The 22,140-nt window shown below is 36.3% G+C and overlaps 1 protein-coding gene across 3 annotated transcripts; it reads right to left on the bottom strand.

Moving 5' to 3' along the window:
- Positions 1–5,174: 5,174 nt before the first annotated feature.
- On the bottom strand, positions 5,175–22,140 carry LOC135684823 (LAMP family protein lmp-1). 3 transcript variants are annotated; one of them, XM_065200493.2, is made up of 5 exons: positions 21,983–22,140; positions 12,293–12,885; positions 11,591–11,807; positions 11,182–11,358; positions 5,175–6,540 (listed from the first exon to the last, which is right to left on the bottom strand). In XM_065200493.2, the coding sequence occupies exons 1-5, from the start codon at positions 22,026–22,028 to the stop codon at positions 6,389–6,391; spliced, it is 1,185 nt and encodes a 394-aa protein (XP_065056565.2). In that variant the 5' UTR covers positions 22,029–22,140; the 3' UTR covers positions 5,175–6,388. The 3 variants fall into 3 exon arrangements, with proteins under 3 accessions (XP_065056565.2, XP_065056564.2, XP_065056566.2); XM_065200492.2 differs by lacking the exon at positions 5,175–6,540 and adding an exon at positions 8,906–9,610 and having other exon boundaries at positions 21,983–22,139; XM_065200494.2 differs by lacking the exons at positions 5,175–6,540; positions 21,983–22,140 and adding exons at positions 8,906–9,610; positions 18,226–18,383.

Raw genomic sequence — 22,140 nt, 5'->3', positions numbered from 1 at the left:
TCGGATAATTGGCAGAGCCCGGTCGTCCTTCCATCTAGCAGTTTTGGAGTCAATCTACATAAAAACGAAAAAGCCGCCATTGTGTAGACAAAAGGAGTTCGTTTTCTCTCTTGGACTCCATTGGTAATTTTTCTTTAGGCTCGCGGCACTGATTGGTCAACTATACCGGTCTTGTGCTTGCGTTTTTCTGATTGGCCTATTTCGATCCACAACTGGGTATATATTTTTCAAACATGTTTTTCGGAACCTATTCTGACGTTTTATGCTCTGAGGAGTGTCAGACGAAAAAGCTTTAAGTATGTTGTAAAATGTTTGCTTTTTTCAAAGCCATTTTCAAATTCTGTACCGCAAAAAAAATTGTTCATATCTTATTACATTATTATAAGTGTCACTAGTCACCATGGCAACAAACTTCCAACTAACTACACGCTTTATTTTCAACCAAAAAAAAAAAAAAAAAAAAAAAAAAAAAACTGATTGTAATACAGGTATTTTGGTGTAATTTGTATAGCAGCAGAGCTAAACAATTTAGAAAAAATGCGCTGGCAACTTTGCTCTCTGTTTTCATCAATCATGATCGGCAAATGCATCAAATGTTTGTTGTTATTGCCAATTTATGAATGCATTGTGTGCCCACTTTTGTTCTGGTGCAAATTTGATTGGTTTGAGCAAGCTGTATTTTGCTACTTTAGGCAAGCCTTTTTGTCGAGAGCGAACTTCTTGGTTCAACAATGTAAAACGTGCTATATTGTTAATACTAAACTTGCTCAATATATATATATATATATATATATATAGAATTGATTTGCTGTAGTTATGCAAATCTATTTTACATTTTACAATGAATTTACTAACATTAGGCACACTTTGCTTGGTAAATGTAGAATAGTTTACTGTGGCTTTGCAACAAATCTGCAGAATCTAAAACATATAAGCTGAATCTGCAGAACCAATGTTTGCAATATAAATCGGTAAATACCTAGATAGCTTACTGTGGTGATGTTTCTTAATAAATGCAAATATGTCAATTGTTCTGTCATGCAAACTGCAATGGTAAATATAGTGGCAGTTTGCTGTGTTTATGCAAACTCAAATGGCAAATGCAAAATCTTCCTTGCCATGGTTCATAAATTCACATGAAATATGGAGATAGTGTGCTGCGTTTATGGAAATTCACATAGTAAATACGAAATGTTTTCTTGTTATGGTTTATATATTCAAATAAAATATGGAGATAGTTTTCCAGGGCTATACATACGTATACATACATAAAAAAGCGTCTGCTGTTGTCGCCATAACACGTCTAGTTATGCCTTTACTCTTGGTGGCAAACAGGCAAGGTGAACAAAAAACAAACAAACCAAATGTTTACTGTTGTTGGCAAGCATGCAAAACAAAACAAAACGTTTGCTGTTGTTTGGCAAACATGCGAATATATATATAAAAGAAAAGAAAAACCATTAAGCGTTTTCAGTTGTTGGGAAGCATGTAAATAAAAGAAAACATTTGCTGTTGATGGCAGAATGCAAATTTATAGGTTCAAACAAACAAACAAATATTAAGTGTTTGCAGTTGATGGCAAACATGTAAAATAAAAACAAAACGTTTGCTGTCGTTGGCAAGCATGAAAAATAAAACAGAACGCTTGCTGTCGTTGGCAAACAGGCAAAGAAAAGCGTTGTGCTGTTGTTGGCAAACATGCGGAAGAAAAGGGTTTACTGTTGAAAATAAAAATAAAAATAAAAAAAAAAAAAAAAAAAAAAAAATATAAAGCGTTTGCAGTTGTTGGCATAGATGCAAAATAAAAAACAAAACGTTTGCTGTCGTTGGCAAGCATGAAAAATAAAAAGCGTTTGCTGTTGTTTGCAAACATGCAGGAGAAAAGGGTTTGCTGTTGTTGGCAAACACGCAGGAGAAAAGGGTTTCTTGTTGTTGGCAAACACGCAAAAACAAGCGTTTGCTGTTGTTGGCAAACATGCAAAAAAAAAAAAAAAAAAAAAAAAAAAAAAAAAAAAAAAAAGCGTTTGCTATTGTTGACAAATATGCAGAAGAAAAGGTTTGCTGTTGTTGGCAAACATATAAAAAAAAAAAAAAAAAAAAACGCGTTTGCTGTTGTTGGCAAACATACAACGAAAAGCGTTTGCTGTCGTGGGCAAACATATGAAAAAAAAAAAAAAAAAAAAAGCGTTTGCTGTTGTTGGCAAACATACGACGAAAAGCGTTTGCTGTCGTGGGCAAACATACAAAGAAAAAAAAAAAAAAAAGCGTTTGCTGTTGTTGGCAAACATACAACGAAAAGCGTTTGCTGTCGTGGGCAAACATACAAAGAAAAAAAAAAAAAAAAAAAAAAGCGTTTGCTGTTGTTGGCAAACATAAAGAAAAAAAAAAAAAAAAAAAAAAAACTTTTCTCTTGCTTTCTCTCCCCGCTTCTCTTCACCAATAACTTCCTCCCTTAGTAAGGTTAGGGCAAGAGTCTCCCCCAGTTACAGGTTTTCTAAGTCAGTGTTTGATGGGTGTAAACATTATCATGTTTCTTGTGGCGGGGTAAAAAACTGAGGCAGTTTTTTCCCTGGAATCAAACACCGACCATAAAATTGCGTCATTGCTCAGGCAAGACAAGGGCTGATGCACCAAAAGCCCAAAATGTTTTTCCTGAGATTAGGGTGTTGTTTATCATAACTAAGGGGCCCCCGCGATGGAATTAAATGGGAATTAATCGTTTAATTCGAGTTAATACCCGCGGGGAAAGTGCGCAGATTCCCCTTTTCTAGAATCGGGTGGTCCCACACGTATATCCTTAGTAGGCTGTGGATATCATGTTACCTTAGCTATTTGCTAATCACCTTGTGGTATTTTCTAGGTGGTCTTTTCCTGGCATATTTCTTTAAGTACAGTGATGCAGCTAGGGTCATGTCATATTTTGCAGCAAGACTCACGCGTTGTTTGTACGCGTTTTCCCCTCCCATCCCTGTCCCCTTGTACTCACTTCTCCTCCTGCTTATATCCCGTCATATACTTCCTTCTGCCTTCTCCTGTCTCACTTCTTCTCACACAGTCATTCGATTGTGTGACAGGTGTATCAGTCTGATTATCGGGGTAAAAAACTGAGGCAGTTTTTTCCCTGGAATCAAACACCGACCATAAAATTGCGTCATTGCTCAGGCAAGACAAGGGCTGATGCACCAAAAGCCCAAAATGTTTTTCCTGAGATTAGGGTGTTGTTTATCATAACTAAGGGGCCCCCGCGATGGAATTAATTTTGATTTGTTCGTGATGTGATTTGTGGTTTAATATTGTTGATTGCAAAACACACCATTTGCTCGGCTTGCACAACAACATTACATTTTGTTCCTTTTCCATTGTTAGGGAACCACTTAACCGCAATGAGCTTAAATTAAATTTGTTCTTCGGAAAAATTCTTTGTCAGAAAGAGAAGCCACGCCCTTTTCTTTTGGAAACGCCAAAACATTTCTGAATGAAATCAGTATCAGTGATGTTTAATAGGGGGCTCCAATAAGGAATTCTCATTTAATTGGTCGCAACAAACAATTGCATAGGTTAACTGTGAACAATTGCATAGGTCACCGCTGCAGAGGCAGGCCTTACTTCTGATTTGATAAATCAAATCTCACCTACGCTCGCGCCAAAGATTGCAGAGGTGAAGTACACTCTGATTGGCTTACAAGACGTTTGCATAGTTCAAACAAGCGGTGATTGGCTCTCGAAAACAAACAAGATCCTGGATTCAGAAAATACGGACCAGATAAAAGCCTAGAATCGCCACTCGACTATTCTGTGGAGAGGCCGAAAGATCGTCAGTAAAATATATGCCCTGTCGTCTGCAGGTTGTTGGGATCAACGGGGGCAGATCTAGGACGGACGTCGCTAAAAAATTTGCCAAAGAAACTATTGATTAAAATTTTTCGACAGTTTCCATTTGTTGTTGTTGTTGTAAGAATCTGACTTAGGCTTCTGCATAGGTTGCTGTAGTCTGGATCCGCCTCTCAAACCTATCCACCATTTACAGGGGGTATAGGCCCCTAGGCCTCTTCTCCGTAGAAGAGTAAGTCTCCGTGAAAATTGTGCTGTTTTTTCGACGGGAGGACATCACTTATCGATTGAGAAAACTCGTTTCAGGAGAGGTGCGATCGTACACTTTCTATTGAGCTGCAAAAAGCAGCACTTGGTCGACCAGATGCAACCTGCTAGCAACCTTCTTTCGCAAAAATTTTCCGTGTGTGAGCTTCCTCCCCATTGACCAACTAGGTTAGCCCCGAAAATAGTTCCCTTCAGCTTTTCCTACTTTATTGATAAGGACCGGCAGCTTTTAGAATACAGGGCTCTCGATGGTAAAGACGGGGGTTAACCATTAAATTCACTGTTATATCTTTGTACAACAAAACATCCAATTTTTGCAAGGCTTGAATAAATTTTTCGAACTTAGCGGATCTTTCTGTAAAACTGAATTTATTTAAAACGGTTTGGCAATGGAAACTGGCAGAAATGGGATGCTTCTGCAATCTGCACTGTAAGAGTACTCGGTTTCCAAAAATGTTTCTGCTCTGTGCCTTCCGCGGGACTTCTACTTATTTTATTCTACTGTTTTCATTCTACTTACTGTTTTCATTTCATTAAAGTAACAAAATAAAAATCAAACTTGAAATATCAGAGGCTCGAAGCAACTAGCATGATTCCCCAAACTAGAATTTGTGTTGCTAGACTGCGTACAAAGGCCTAACTCCGAAACACGATTTGTAAGAACAGGCTAAACAATGTTTAACACCATCGAACGGCAAAAGGTGACAAGGACTGTCCAAATCTTGTACATAAAAATAATACTAACGCGACAATTTTTTTTGTTTGGTCAATGAAGACACTCACATTTCTTTTCATAAAATTCACAACCTCCAAAGGATAGTTACAAATGGATGCTTAGTTTTGTTCTGTGTTTAGAGAAAAAAATTGAATCAGTAAAACGTCTACTAAACGTTTGTCAATCATTCTGATCAAACCCAAGAGAGGAACCGGAAAGGTTATTTTATATGCAAAAATTCCAAACACCACCAACCACAGCTCCTTCCTCGCTTACCCAAGTGTCTCGGACAAGAGTGTGCTGACTACGCTAAAAATTTTCGAGGAAAAAGTAGAGACTCAGTTACAGAAAAGAAATTAAATTTTAGCTGATTCACATATCCTTAACAACTGTCACATGATTAAGAGATAAATAAACATTCATTGGAAAATTACGTACATGAAACAATCACAGCTACCAACGAATCACAGCTAAATATGAACCTATCTACGTCACGAACAGTAAGAACTGAGAACGCAAAGAAGGGTTTTGAGGTTGACTAGTGTCCAAGTTGATTCTACTATAATGCTATCTGTTAGGTTCTGTGAAAAGTGTTTCGTACCAGATAAAATGCATTAAAATACAATAGCATGGCATCAAAAGGCAGAAAGGGGTTCCATAGACGAAATAACTATGGGCAATGTTTTGTACCATATTTCTAGCAATTTACAGTAACAATCATTTTCTGTAACTTCGATAAGATGGGATGACGGGAAGCATAACTCAACGCTTGACAAAACCGAGGAATTTTTAAGTCGTTTTAAGAGAATTTCGACACTAAACCACTTTTATGCCATCGCCTTTTTCTTTCGATATCTTTTATATGAAGAGTGAGGACGTTTCGGATACGATCGGAACACATATCCCCCTTGAACTTTTGACTGTTTCAACGTGTCACAACAGATCTTAATTTTAGCTTTGGCTTTTCTAAATTTCGCTAAGGTTGCAGTGATTGAATCTGGAGAGCGACAGTTGCCGCAAAAGAAAGTTGGCTAGGCAGGTTACTTTCAACTAATATAAAGATCAAAGAAGCAACAAAATTTTTTTTCGAATAAATTACGTTGACGAAGTTGCATATGAAACAGAGCCGGTCGGCAATGTCACCTAAACTGTTTGCTTGGATTCTGGACTTTCTCGACCTTGAATTGAAATTCTTACCGATCATGTTTCTGTTTGAAATGGTGGTTTTTGGGTTTAAAAAGGATGAACATTTCTAATTTAAGGTTATTCTACATCCGACAGCAACCAATAGAAATCAGTAAGAGCAATGAGGTGTGAAAGGTAGCTGCATGCTTTCCTTTCATCGTCATTCATTTTCACTCGCGAACTTCGAAATTCGAGCATCTGGGGCCTAATTTTTACTGGATAGAAAATTCGGCATGTCAATAGAGAAAAAGCCTAGATAGAAAACAGGAGAACAGAGTGAATTCTTGTAAACATGTCAGTATCTGAAATTCAGAAATGCCTTGATAAAGAAAAATGAAAGACATATAATGACCGACTCCGTAGCAAGTGCATTGAACGATCCCAAGCTATTTAGATGTTATCGTAACCTCTAGGCGCTTTTCGACGACCCAGAAGATAGGCAATCAAGACAATCACAATGAGGCCAGCCAAGGAGCACCCAACAATAATAGGAACGAGGCTGTCTTGCTTGTTCGAATTCATTGGAGAAGTGCATTCGTCCGCTGAAAGAAAAAGGTTAATTGATTTAGTCGTGAAATGCAGCTAATGACAATAAGAGCCTGGCATAGGTAACTTTCTTAACTAAGATTAAACTTTGTTGTCAAAACCCATCTGGCTCTGTCCTTTTTTTCAAACATTATCAATCAAAATCAAAGTCTTAACCTTGGTTAAACATAAAACTAAAGGCATCTTTGTTCATCTATGACGACTCCAGTCATAACACTGGATTCCTTAAAAAATGGAGCTCTCTCTAAGCTCGTAAACTTGGCGAGTAAACAAAACGTGATCAAGTTACGTTTGGTATAAACACGTGGTAAGTGATTGATTTATACCCCCTGGAATTGTTTTGTGAGAAGAAGTCTCTCTACTAAAAGAGTGTGACGCATTCGTACATGAAAAGTATGTGGTAAAGCAAAATGGGTAAGCAAAATGTTTGGACAGTGCAACATCTGAAACATGTAAACAAGAAAGAGCAAGGTGTACGATTGGAAAATGCACTAAACTTTAACATATATGCATTAAACGTCTCGTGAAAGTGTGAATGCGGGTTGAGCTGTCGTTGGTAAGCGAAATCCTTTCATCTATTCTTATCAGATAGGGGGGGGGGGGGGTGGGGGTTGCAGTATCAGAGTGTGCAGACAAGCTGGAAACGACAACGTAGTGAAATGTAAGGGTACTATGAAGGAAAAGAAAGAAAACCGAAATAAACGCACAGGTCGCAATATACTTGTTGCTCTTGCTTCGATGCAGAATAAACACCAGACGATTGGTTAATGCTCCCAGTGTATTTTCATGTTAGCACATTACGGTGAACTGGGGGATTTTCCCTTTTTTCAGCTTAACATCATTGACAGCACAACAGAGCATTTTTTTAACAGTGTAGCTACTGGGGAAAAACCCCCAGTGGGCCCAATGCCTTTCCCAGCAGTGAGTACCAAAATCACAGAAATTCCCCAGAAGTTTGGGGCCCTGGCGATTTCCACTGACCTCCGTTTTTTTAAAAAAACAGCATATCTCATGATATCCAACTCAAATTAATCCTTTCTATCAGAAACATTACATATAACTCTACGGTGATGCTGTGCCCCTTTCATTTAACCACAATACTAAAAAAGACATGTGCTTCTTTAATACGTGAATGGAAATAGAAGATAGGAACAGGCAAGAGGAGCATCTATATGAGATGAAGGGTTAGCCCAGAGTCACTTTTTATTCTTCTCCGGAAGACATTCCTCCGCTACGTGGCTTTGGTACCCAGGGTAACTGGATCCCTGATCCCCTCAAGGTTTAAGATTGTGTGACAGTGTCCAGTGCGAACTGGCTGAGGTTGGCATTGCACTGTTTTTATTAATTTTTTCTCTAGCTGTGCTTGTCTTTTTTCTATTGTTTCAAATAAACGGCTCACTGCAGCGTAGACCAGTGTGCTTCTTTCGGTTATTTCTCGTTAGGCCCTTTTTGTAAATTTTCCCCAGTAGTGAAAATTTCTTAAACAATGCTCTGCAGCACAATTTCGTGTCAAATCTGTTTCGCTGTCAAGGGGCACTGCCACTCCCAGCCCTTACCTACAAGTACCTTACGCTGCAAGCAAAAGATCTCGTCTTTCGTAGTGTGTTCCCCATCTTCGCACTTGTCGCAAATCCAGATCACAAGCATTGTGAATACGTAGGAAGACAATCGTAATACATATTCATTTCATGATGACCCGTAAATGAAATCACTTGGAAAGCTTACTTTTGTGTCCAACAATAACGATTTTCAAGTGGAAAGGAAGAGGCGGAAGAGTTTCGCGGTATACTAAATGACATTTTAATCTGACATGAAAACCAGGAAAGTACAAAGATGAAAAGTAAAAGGACGATCGGCAGTAACAACGGAATCCATCTCTAGGTGCGGATCAAAAATTACATGGAAGAATATAGTATGTTCTATTTGCTTCATGATATTACCCATCTACAGCTTACAAGAAAGAGGCAGAAAAAAGGATCAATTTATTGATTACACATATCTGCAGATGTATGGTACATTATCATTGTAATTATTTATATTGATCTGAGATGAAATTTAGCAGAAAGTTTAGGACAATAGAGAACGTGGACTGATTTCAGTTATCTTTAGCGATCTTTGAGTGTCGGACCGAGACAAGATGGCGGATATTAGGTTTAAACGCTGGATAGGAAATTGAGACTTCTGGTGTGACTTTGTACCAGTGGTGATCCTACCAATTTAAAGTAGTGTTTGGCACCATTCCATACACATTCTGCTTAGATACAAACCAAAAGACCAGCAGTTCTGAAACGGTAAACTTAAAGACAAAGCCACGCATAAAAAACTTTACCGACAGACACAGTCCAGAACAAAGGAGAGTAGTTATAAACCTCTTTTATTTTGATTAGAATTCCGAACTACAATTTTCAAATTTAAAAAAAGTTGATTAACTGAAATTAAGGAAAAATAAAGAGGTAATTCTGTGTGCATAAATCACTGAAATCAAGAAAGAATCATAGAAAAGTCAAGGCTATTAAACCTAACTGACTCGAACAATTTTCTCTGGTCTTTATTTCACAAGGTACAACAAATCCCGCTTATTCTTACTATTAAAAAACAGCTTCTCTGAGACAAAGTTTATTTTACTGCCTTTCTAAATCATAGACAATCATTTCCAAATTCTAGACAGCGACAGGAAAGCAAGATGCACTGTATTTTAAGTCATATCAAAAGTTTGAAAACGATTCAGACGGTGTCGCTCGCAGAATAGAAGCTGTACGACCTTAAAATATAACGAAAAGTCCGGAGAGTTTCATCAAATTACAAATACAAATTCCTCATGAGGCTTTCTGGAGCAATCCCGTGTGTATTCAATGCGTTGACAAATATCTTGCTTCAAGCAATAGAATCTCGTGCGAAAGAAATAAGCCAATCATAACTGCTGGTAGCCTGGCTCTTTTGACTTGCGTCGTCCAATCAAATAAGCGATGAGAACAATGACAATAAGTCCAGCTAAAGCACAACCGACGGCGATCGGAACAACATTGCTGGTCGACTTCGAGGGGGTGGAAGTCTGGCAGACTTCAGCTGCGAAGAAACAACAGAAAGCCCATGAACAACTACACACCACTACCAATTAGGTATACAATATAGGACATGGGTAATTGGGATACAAAGGAAAGTGTATCAAGCAACATAGGATCCATAAAACTTCTCCATATAGTAAATTTGGGTTATGTGATCCAATACATATCTTCTCTTAGGAAAATGCTTCAAATAAGGGCCCCATTCCCTGGTTTGCCCTTTCACATCATATGAAGCATATTATCCTTCCATCAAATTTTTCGACAAAAACAGGCATCTTCAATATCTCATCACATGCCAACATTTTTAAAAAGCGTGACACATACACAAAAAATATCATAAAAGCAAATACTGACGCAAACATATACGATGAAAAAATTGCATCAAGATTTGCGCACCACAAAAAAGGGGAACAAAAAGATCATTTCATGAGGATAAAATAAAACTGATACAAATACAGGCACGGGGGGCAACTTTGGACCAAATCACAAAATCGAGGACCTGAACGAAATAACATGCTCACTTTGCATGAAAAGAGAATTCGATGGAAATGTAAGTGGCTTCAAAGGATCTCGAGTCAAGAAGAATGGAACCCGGGAAGGATGACATGACAGCATCATTCGTTGTCATGTTTGCGAATAATTTTGAGTTACGTATTGTTATAAACACAAACAAATGGCCACAAGAACACAGAAGAATTCTCAAATGGCGGGCAAAATGCTATGCAAGTCAATAAAAATGAAACCACGAATCTTACAAAAAACCGGTAAGATCCAATACAATGCAAAAACAATGAAAAATGACAAGAATCAGACCGAAGAAAGTCAATATGACGACATGTGACAATTTCAAGTGAAAGTCAAGCAAATTGAGAAAATAAAGAGTTCTGAGCGCAGAATCACGCCCAAATATATTTCTACATTAAAACATATATACACTTTGAAAGCAGGAATAAAAAAGCTGATTCACAACAACATATCAAAGAAGTTAGGAAAATAGCTTGCAGTGGCTAAGTCCACCTAGGGCTGCGTGGATGACATCATTGTGACATGTTTCATGAACTCAAGAAGAATTTACAGGAGAGGTCTATATTCCATTAGACCAGTTAGCTGCACAATCTCATTTGTAAATTAGGCTTTAGAAAATTCTAAAACACCCATGTCAATGCCCAGAAGGAACAAGGATAGGTTGCCTTTTCATGTGTCACGAAAGAACGAAATATTCACTTCCTCAAAGTAGAGATCGATGTTCATGTCATTACAGAAGAGTTGATTCTCACTCAGGATTGCCTTCAAAACATTTCAAATTACAAGAACAGACATCAATTAATCTAATGGCCAAAACAATTAGATATGAAAGAATGATGTCTTTGCTCTGACAAAAATGGTGCTAGAAAATTAAGTTACAGAAAAGAGCTGGTTACGTCTTTACCCTCTTTGTAGCAAGGATTACTGAATAAGAAGTAATGGCTAGAGTAGCTAGCTGTCCATTACTAGGCAATGCATGTTCCCGACTGAATTTTCATGGTCTTCATACTTTCAGTTATACAGCAATGTAGGAGCATAAAAACATACCTTTGTTGAATTTCTCTTTCGAAACTGGGAACGGTTGAATATGTATTTTCTCAAAGACAATTGTTACGTTGCCATCAAGAACAACACTTTCAGTAGTTCCACACTCATACGAATGATTCTTTGAGGCAGTGAATGCCTTAACATTTGATTCCTTTCCAATGGCTGCAAACACATTTTCTAGAAGCAAAAGAAAAAGATGAGATACCGACTAAGATTTAATTTATACCGACTAATTATTCTCAACTCAAATGGGTGTCAATGTAAATACCCATGCTTTTCTTGACTAAATGCTTGACCCAATTACAGCAGCTATTCAAGTTCAAAATTAAAGTTCTAACAACAAATAATGTTTATTATTATTTTTGCAATATGTTGAAAACGTCAGAGAATAATTATTTTAGAGCCATACCTGCAGGGTTGTCAAAAAGAGAACTGTTGACACTGCCAAAAAATGTCATATTCAATGTTGACCAAGAATAATCCTTCTTCACGTCAAATGTCCACTCAAATTTAGTTTGATCAAAACTTAGAGAAATCATTGCTTTTGAATCATTTTTTAGGGTTGTATTTTCACAAGAGCCATTCATTTGTGCACCTCCTGGCAAGTAAAAGCTTGCAGAGTTCATCTGTGAAAAAGAAAAATAAAGCTGTTGCTAGCTGCTTGGAAAGTATTGATAAATATTTTCTGGCTTCCTGTAACAAATTTTCATGATCTTAAATAAAAATAATTCTTGACATGGTCTTCATAAACTATTATATTATTATTTATTCCTTTTTAATATTCCTAAGACATCAAAAAATTCTGTCCTTCAAATAATACCAATGTTCAACAACATTAAAATTGAATCCTTCTTCCCTAATATTCCAATGTAATCATATTGTATTTACATATGATAAAAATACAGTTTTAGCGGAAAAGTTGTAAAAACAGGGTTAAAAGCTCCCTTTCAGAAAACTTCACACGAGCAAAAGGTCTCCACATTTCTTTCCATGCATCTTGATCTTGTGCCTCAAACAGATAGTGGCAAGCAAATGGAAATATCATAAACAATATGAGGTACCTATGTATTGTAAAACATTTACAAAAAACCATGTACAAAAAGAAGCTTACCTTTTTGTCCTTTGTAGTTTTGTACTGAACCACGAATTTTATGGATCCTTCAATCATTGCACAACTAACATTATCCTTGTGCAAAGTAAGCTTGAAATAATGTTGGTATGGTGTAGTTGGCTTTGGAGATGTAGTTGGTGGCATGGTAGTTGAATTGGTGGTTGGTTTTGTAGTTGAATTGGTGGTTGGTTTTGTAGTTGAATTGGTTGTTGGTTTTGTAGTTGAATTGGTGGTTGGTTTTGTAGTTGAATTGGTTGTTGGTTTTGCAGTGGTGGTTGGTTTTGTAGTTGAATTGGTTGTTGGTTTTGTAGTTGAATTGGTGGTTGGTTTTGTAGTTGAATTGGTTGTTGGTTTTGCAGTGGTGGTTGGTTTTGTAGTTGAATTGGTGGTTGGTTTTGTAGTTGAATTGGTGGTTGGTTTTGCAGTGGTGGTTGGTTTTGCAGTAGTGGTTGGTTTTGCAGTGGTGGTTGGTTTTGCAGTGGTGGTTGGTTTTGTAGTTGAAATGGTGGTTGCTTTTGTAGTTGAATTGGTAGTTGCTTTTGCAGTGGTGGATGCTTTTTCAGCAACACCAACTGAACTAACTTGCCAGCAAACTATAAAGAACACATAATAAGTTTAACACAACAAAGACTGTTAGCAGAGATATATCTTAATGTGTTTCAGATTATTTGGTATATTTTGTCATCATTGTAGTGACTCTACTTAGGCCATTTTACACGCACTTCCTACTCCTTCATCGATCATGCAATTGCAATGACATCAACTTACGCCATTCCTGCATCACCTACCACAGGACATTCCCTTCACCATTGTTTACAAATTCACACATCTATGTCATGCTGATTTCTTCCCAAGTCTAGATCTTTCCTTTTCCATTACATCATTAATACATCATCCTAACTCATCCTTATTCAACACATTTATTTTGTAAATAAGTATGTTCATTTGTATGTTAGTCAGTCAGTTCACATCAGAGTTACACAGGCAACACACTGTCTTTCACACTGGCTCCGTGTTCTTTGCACATTAAATAGGAATCTAAGCAAACATCAACGATGGAAAGTCACATGATATGATAGGAACCATTGCAACTTTTGCCACATAATAACATTCCTAATTCAATTCCGTTCATTATATCATAATGCCCTATACACATTCACTTGTAATAAAACAAAGAATGGCATAAGGTCTATTAACAATGTTTCAACATACAGCCTCATCATCAAGTGAAAGCATAAAAAGTCATATAATTTTTTGTTCCTTGCCCCCCCTTTTTTATCAAAATTGCATCAAAATTGCTCAATAAATTACACAACAGCCGAATTTGCTAATCATGCATATTTGCATAATCATTGGTCTTCTCCACCATTCAAAAACCCTGAGGGAAAGTCTGAACATCCTGAAAGTCTTTGAATATAAAAAGCCAATGAAAAGTTTAGTTAGTAACAACAACAACATAAGGGCCACTAACAGTAATAGCAACAACAAATACTTTATGCTGAATAATACTTTAAACTAGAAAAAGATAACATAGCAAATGGAAATTTCTCTTTTTTTAAGTTTGTTTTTCAAGCATTACTTTTCTAAGATTTGTCAAAATTTCTTTCTTCACTCAAATTGACAAGATACTAAACAGGAACATCACATCAAAGCTTCTTTTTTGAGCTTCTTATTCAAAGTGTTTTACAAAGAATCTGTTAGACAAAGGTTTTTGAAAGTATATAACACAAATGTCTTTTGTCAGAAAATGATATTTTCAGAGTCTATAAACAAAGTTAGGTACCTAACTACAAATGACACGAGAATAATTAATTTTTCTAAACCAATTCATCTAAGTAGCATATAGAAGCTATTTGCACATATAATACACTTCATTCCTAGCCAAATTAGATCTGGGGTGCTTCAAGTATCCATTCAAGGTGCAATTTCTTTTACTTCCTATGCTAATGATATTCCAAATGCAACATTTTGTTTCACTACTTCCTTAATATCAGAAATGATAAGCTAACATACAGCAAATGTTGAATTCTAATTTTCATGAAAGTTATACCCCTTGGTGTGTTTGCTGTACATACCAATAATAATAAAAAATTGCTGCTCATTTCAGCAGTCGATTACTAAATATACATGTCCTGTAAGGAGGACCATAAATTTCTTGGATTAAGAAAATATATGTTTTGCTTCTTTGTCTCTTGGCAATTAAAATTTCAACAAAATTTACTGAACTTCTTTCTAATTTCACTATTTCAAGGTAGCAGTCTTTGAGTAAATGATAGTTAAGAATACCAAAATTGATGCAAATGATGGGTAGAAACACTGCAAAATGACGAGAAGGAATCCTATAAAATGTTGATATATAAATCCAATGCGAACAACCAAAATATTGAATTGATTTAAACTGTAAAGGCCTGAAAAACAGCTAAATCATAACAAACATAATCACTATTGTATTCTAACTATAGATCTCAAATTGCTTTAAATAAGCATTTTAGTGTGCCCAGCAAAATTTCTCTCTTGCTGGATTTGTTAAATTTTGACTAATTATTCAAAGATTTGGTTGCACTGTCTTGACGCAGGACAAACTCATTAGCAGAAATGGCATTACTATTTGTCGTAGTGGAAAAAGCTTTTTTTGATTTTCAATGATTCCACTTTACTTCAATACAAGTGCATCTGGGCCAACTTATATTTTGCCCTTTATAAATCAAAGTTTATCGAGTAATCATTATTTAGTTGTAAATGCAACAAAAACAAAATGAATTAGAAAAAATAAAGTAAATGGCTTTGAAAAAAGCAAACATTTAGTAAACTAAAGCTTTTCGTTTGACACTCTTCAGAGTTTAAAACATTAGAACATAGATCGAAAACTCTACGCTAAGAAATATATACACCCAGTTGTGGATTGAAATAGCTTTAGTTTACTAAATGTTTGCTTTTTTCAAAGCCATTTAAAAGTTTTGTACCACCAAAAGATTGTTTAAAAAATAAAGTGTAAAACTTTAGGGCAAGATTTGACCCAAACATAGCACATGAAATAGCATGGTCCCTTTAAACAATTCAATATGGGCAAATCTGATTACAAAAATGTTGTCTTGAGAATATAAGCAAAGTTGTGATATCAAATGAAATTATTCTTATTCAGTGGTTGTACAAAAAATAAAAGCGGTGAAAAATAAACTGAAGAAGATTGGTGTGTACACAATACAGGATAGAATAAAAAGGTTATAAGGTTATCTATTAGGAAGACAAGAAAAAGTAGGCATTAACTAAAGCCAGTTATCTTTAATAACCATTAGTCTACTGGCATACAGGGAAACATCAATGTCCATGAATCTCACATTGCATACTTTTGCCTTCTGAATTGGAACTGATTACAAACATACATATTATTTCTCATTTTTTACAGAAACTGATGTCAATTTTTGATAATTCCTTCTCAAACCACTCCAAAAATTCTGTCACCTTGCCTTGGCAATTTGAAGCCTTTTTAAATAACCATTTGGTAGCCTTTGCTATCTAAGTATATTGGAATCATGATGTCATGAAAACTTAAAGCTATCGAGCAAGATATGGTATGAATAGCCATCTGTTTCTTGTTCCGACCTGAGTATAAAAAATGGAATACAGTACAGCAAGGTTATAAGTTGCAGCACTAAGTTTCATGTTTGATGCAATTGTCAGGCACAACTGCCCATCTCTATATACCAAAGTGTTTAGTACACCTCTGCCTATATAGTATTAATCACTTTATGACCCAGGGTGCATTTCATGTTCTTAGGCCTGAAGATCTTTGGCGTGCACTCAGGTTTTTTTTCGGTGTTCAACTGCAAACCAATAAAAAGATTTTGGCGTACATAAAACTGGACATAAAAAAAGAAACCACGTACATAGTTAACATGCAAAGCCATTAAATAAAAACTCACACACCACAGTTTACTTTATTAATCATTTTATTAATCAAGATATTTACAGTTTTATTAACTGCTCATATTTTCAGTGTACCTAAACAAATGCCCTGGTGGACCTTCAGCATACAGTCAAGACGAAATGCACCCTGGTATATGACAGACTGGTACAACAGTACTGTATACATATTTAATCTAAATATATATATATAGGGTCACGTCGCCCTGATTGAGTATACCTAGATAAAATCAAAATTTTTCTATTTGGCATAGACTTAAACATAAGACATAAAACTTGCCACTGAAAAATCCTCCAGACTCTTCAGATATATATTTCAAAAAATCAGATTATTAGTTTTACAAAGTTTTTTGAAAAAGCTACGATACTTCTTAGTTGTCTTGCCCTGATTGGGTATATTTTCCATATTTAAATATTAGTATGCACGAATAAAAAATCGAAAAGAAAATAATCGATTAAACACTTGCAAAAACCTTTAAAACATCCTTGCATGCCAATGTTTCATCGAGTTTTTTTTATCCGCCGATCTGGCGCATGCAAAATTGTCGCTTTCATAAGAGTCAAAACAAAGGGAAAATTATACGGCTTTGACAAGGTTCAATTTTTTAGCCGAAAATTGTATTCAAAATGTATTAAATTTGCTCTAGAGTATTTTTTTAAATATATTTGACTAAAATATGCTTCCCCTTTAAAAAAAATTATAAAAAAAGAATACTGAAAATATCCTATGCAAAATGGCAGACACATACTTCTTTGTTTCAGGTGAGTCATTTTCTTGTCCAATTCTTTGTTCATTGATTGAGTAATTGAATGCAAATGTTTTCTTAACTTTGATAAATGACATATACACATCATTTTGCGCTATTTTGGTCGCAGCTTAGCCATAATTGAGGTGATGTAAATTTCACGTTTCCTGTTACATTTTCAATCAGGGCAACATGCCCCTATATTGTATCAATTTACTTTCTCCTCAGTCATCCCCAACTCATTCATTAATTAATGTTTTGCACATGCACACATAATGCTGCTTCTTTCCTGTGCAATTTGACAGCTTTGTAACAAGCCAGGAACATTATTACTTGTTTTTATTGCTTGTTACAATCTTGAGATTTATCTTAAAACTTTTTTTATACTTGAATCTTCTTCTTATATCAATAGGGAAATAAACAAGAGGGGGATATCCAGACATGTAGGAATACAGTTCAGTAACATCACTTCAAATGTCAACTTTGGTTAAAAGCTGTGGAATGAGCTTCCTGGTGAAATTATGAATTTCCTGATAAAATTATAATTGCTTCTTCAAAACAGATTATGATATATCATTATCAAGGATTCCCATTATTAATACAGTGCAATAAACAGTTCAGTTTCGTTTTCCAACTCCCAGCAACTCAAATCAAAATGACATAAACAGATGAAGGCAGCATTACCAGGTTTAGAAGCAATATCTGCTAATTAAACTTCCTTATCAACCTTTCTAATTAAACTGCTAATTAATCAGCAAAAACGTTTTCTCTTTGGATACAAGTGCAACAACTCAAATAATGGTTAAATGCTTGAATAAGAAAAGTGGGTGTTGGTCCTGTCTCGAACTGTACCTTAAGGTCCAGGAAACCTCAAAAATCATAAAGGCTTGTATGAAATATCCCAAATACACAAGGTTTGAGTATCATTTTATGGACTTTTATCGAACATCGTCCTCTACTCAGGAAGCGCCAGCGATATGATGCAAGTTCTTGCGCAACCATATGGCCTGTCTTCGCAGTAGAATTTGAGACTAGTACAAAGTAGCTGCATATTTAGTCAACTAAATACTATTTGAAATGACAGAGTTTATAGCAATTTTTCAACGTTTGATCTAAATGTCAGTCAGTTCACTGCTGAGAGAGTGTATCTACGCTGGTAACAAAGTTGTGTCTGAACTTGACGCAGCTTAAGCGTCACATGCATTCCTATTCATGCCAACAAAAATACTACTTAGTAGCAAACGAGGGAAATTTAAAACTTACCAGCAAGGAAAGCTAAGAAAAACAAACAAGACTTCATGATGAACTGGAGATTCCTTCAACAAACTTTACGTAATTTGACAAACGAATCAGCACCAATACTTCGCTCACGCTTCCAAAGAGACGGTCACTCAAGTCTGGTGTCATGTGATGATAGAAGCCTGGGGAAAGCCTTGCCATTACGTCATTTCCTGCAAGCCTTCCTGATGTTCTGTGACGCAGGCTAACTAAAACCTGTATACTGCAATCGATACATGTTTGACATTCGCGCTACTACGTAGCTGTCTTACCATGCATATTAGCCATAAAGTGTGGATATGCAGCGTCAAATTTCCTCAGTATCCAGTTATAGTCAGGCATATTTTGGTATGCATTTTCATACTTTCTTGCAGTGGCGTACCCAAGGGGGGGGAATAGGGGGTCCGGACCCCCCACTTTTCTAAAATATGATCCTCGAGATTTGTCCAAAAATGATGTCAAATTCATTGGGGGGGGGTGTAGTATACTGTATGCTTGTGTCAATAACAATTTTAAAATACTTTGCTATTTACCGTAGCTAACATTAATCAAATAACGGGGTGACATTTTGCAAAAAAGGGCGTTTCCCCGCATTTGCGAGTGTCTGAAGGGCGTGGTCCAAAAAATTTTCAAGGGCTCCGCCCTAGACCTCTTAACTGGCTCAGCCCTGGGTACGCCACTGCTCCATACTACCAATCCGAAATTCACAGAAATTTGCAGTGATGAGAAACACTGGAAATTAGGGGGAAATAAAAGTATAATTATTGATTTTAAAGAATATTTTCGCCCCCGTGCTCCCACCCCCCGTCACCGTTAGTATTGGGATTCCATAACTACAATAGTTTTCACTTCATTCTATGCATTTTTTCTTCATTCCATAGTTTCAATACTTGAAACTTTTGAATAGGGCTTGTAGTCCCAATTACTTTCGGGTCTCTGGATTATTTGAAAGAATTTTCTGTTTCCAAAAATTGGGCACAATTGGATTTAAAGATTCAGAATTTTAGAATTCAAAAATGAGTAAAACTGATGTATCGGCAATTTAAGTGACACACGCCAACATTTGAGATAAAAATTAATCATTATCACTGTTGATAGGCAACTTAGAAGTTGTTTTGGGCTGTTTTTTAGTGATTATAGTTATTCTCCATATGCAAAAATAATTAATGCCAATAAGTACCGAACAATACATATATTACGATAGCTCTTTGGTCTCGTGGCATTTTACTAATGGCAGATATCATGTTGACTATTGACTTGCCATTGGTAATTTGTATTAATCAAATTCTATATTCTTTTTGGGCTAAAGTGAACTCATCCATTGGACCATGCTTGTTCTCCCAATTCCTTTGAACCTATCAAGTTATGAAGTAATTTTAAGCATCTACGAGTTAAAACAGGTATTTCAGATTTCATGCATTTTATTATGACAGTTTCGCAAATACTTGGTGCAAATACAACGAAAACCCGCATTGCGGTACTTACAAACGCATTGAAAATACTCACTGGGTATGATCCATAGGAAAATCCCCTCTCTCTGTTATGACTTAAGTCTGCATTCCTTATGCAGCATGCAGCGACCCTAAACACCCTCTTTATTTTTGGGAATTCCCTTCAAAAATCACTTGCATCACCGTTCAACCGTATTAAAGCATAGGGGTTGAACTATAGTCTCCCCTAGGTATTTCAGATAGATGATACTGTCACCCATCATACATCTCAAATTTGCGGTACCGTAAATCCTTAAAAAAGTCCCCCCCCCCCTCGCCGAAAGAACCCCTACCCTAACACATCAATTTTTATACACCACTTGAATATACACCACTTCAGCTCATAATTGGTAACACATTCAGTGGCGAATGAAAAAAACTAAAATAAACGGCGCAAAACAATGAGAATATCAATATTTTAGACTAGAATATATATTTTGAACCTTTACCTATGCCTTTTATAGTATTTTAAAAAGATTTATCACGCAAATTTGCAAATTCACGTATATTTTATGTGGCAACCTATAGACGACTCTTATAAGTTCCCTTTCGAATAAGCCTCCCTCAAATAGGCCCCCATATTAAAAGTGCTTAAGCTAATAAGCCGCTAGTTTAAAGGTCTTTAAGCTCTCCCTTCTTTTTCAAGAATCTTCTTGTGTTGAATGGGATGTTTGTATACATTTTTATATCTTAAAGTCAGCCACTATAAGCTACTAATTAGTTGTTTTTGAAAAGTTGAACAGAGAACAAACAATACCAATACTAAGCCAAGTTTCTGGTTTAATGTGTTCTAATAAGATACCTTGTCTTAGTTTAAGTAAAATTGTCAGTGCTCAACAGTTAGCATATGCTGTGAATGCAATATTTCCCTTTCAGACAAGGTTTTCGTTTTCTTGTATGGTGAAGTAGCATTCATCATCAAAAGGCTTTCTTCAAGCGTTTTGAGGGGTGCGACCGTGAAATATTCCCGAAAGTCCTTATCTTGTAACGGTATTCGCCCTCTTTCATATGTTGTAATGACATTAGATCGCTGAAAAATGGGATCTGGGCACTAGTTTGCAGGGTTGGAGGGATAGTTATATAATCAGTCAGATTCAATCATTTTCTTTACTTCAAAATGATACAAAAAAGCAAAAGCAAGAAGGAAAGATTTGCTTTGGTTTTTATGTCGAAAGTAAAGGAAAACTATAATCTTAAAACTTAACATCGTTGGGTATTCGGATGAAATTTAGTTTAAGCAATCGATGAACACTGTCCACGGATGCCTTACACGTTTTTTTTATAAAAAACGTGGATCAGCACTAACAACTAGAAGATTCTTAACATGGCATCCAAATTTTGGCGTTTTAGTACGAAAAATTTCTTGGTTGGTTTCTTTTTTCTGGACCTGAAATTTCCTTATTGTTTTGAAGTTGAGCAATTTTGGAAGAATATAAACACAGTTCGCCACGAAAAATACCTTTTCCAAAGAAAAATCAACAAAGTAAAAACTTTTGGACTCGTGCTCTTGAGCCGCGTACCAAATTTTTGGCCATCCTCGTACAGGTTTCTTATAAACAAGTTTCTTATAAATAAAAAAACGTGTAATCTAGGGGTTACAACATGCGTGACCAGGACTTGACAAAATACAAAATGAAGGGGATCCAGGGGCTTGCCCTTTGAAACTCTAAAAAACAGAAACTCTCAATCAGATAATGAAGATGTACTGCTTGACTTGAGTAGAGGGGGCAAGTGAAACTACAAGCTTGCCCAAAAAAGATTAAGTGTCCCAGAGTCGTTTTACAAGAGAGCGGGGGCCATAGCTGAAGTGACCCTGGACTAGGGGCTACCTTCGGTACCAAGGCCTCAAAGCCGATAATTCGGGATCATAAAAGGGTACCATGGCGTTGAGGCAGTAGATTGAAATCGTATTTTTGTGATTAAATTTTGGAGACTATGGCTGCAGATCACAGATCACGAGTTAGATGTTTGACTTACGGTACGAGGCCAAGGGGCAATTCACTCATGCAAATAGCGTATAGATTTCCACCAAAACAAAGGGTTTGCAGGAATATTTACATAAAACAATCAGATTTTCATCAAAGATCTACAAGATTTTTGAAGAGTGATTTACCCCCCGGATGAGGCGTTGAATAAGCTGGTCAGTGTACAACTTTTACATAAACTGTTCAAAACCGCTCATTCAATGGCCGGGTCATCTGCCTGCAAATTAACTTAAAACTTTCTATATGGGTAGCAACGCAACAACTTACCAATGGTTAACAGAAGTGAAATTAGTAAAATCCTTAGTGCAGTCATTTTTGCCGATCTTCTTGTCTGTAAAGATTGCCCTCGCTTCTGTAGAACACCCAAACTGGTTATAGACAATGCCGATAAAGGAAGTATGGCTCGAACGTGAAGGAAGTTAAAG

Source organism: Rhopilema esculentum, chromosome 21 (assembly GCF_057945365.1).
Source record: "Rhopilema esculentum isolate cy_ngs chromosome 21, ASM5794536v1, whole genome shotgun sequence".
NCBI lineage: Eukaryota > Metazoa > Cnidaria > Scyphozoa > Rhizostomeae > Rhizostomatidae > Rhopilema > Rhopilema esculentum.
Note: the sequence above shows the minus strand (reverse complement) of the source record. Positions and strands in the feature narration are given on the sequence as shown.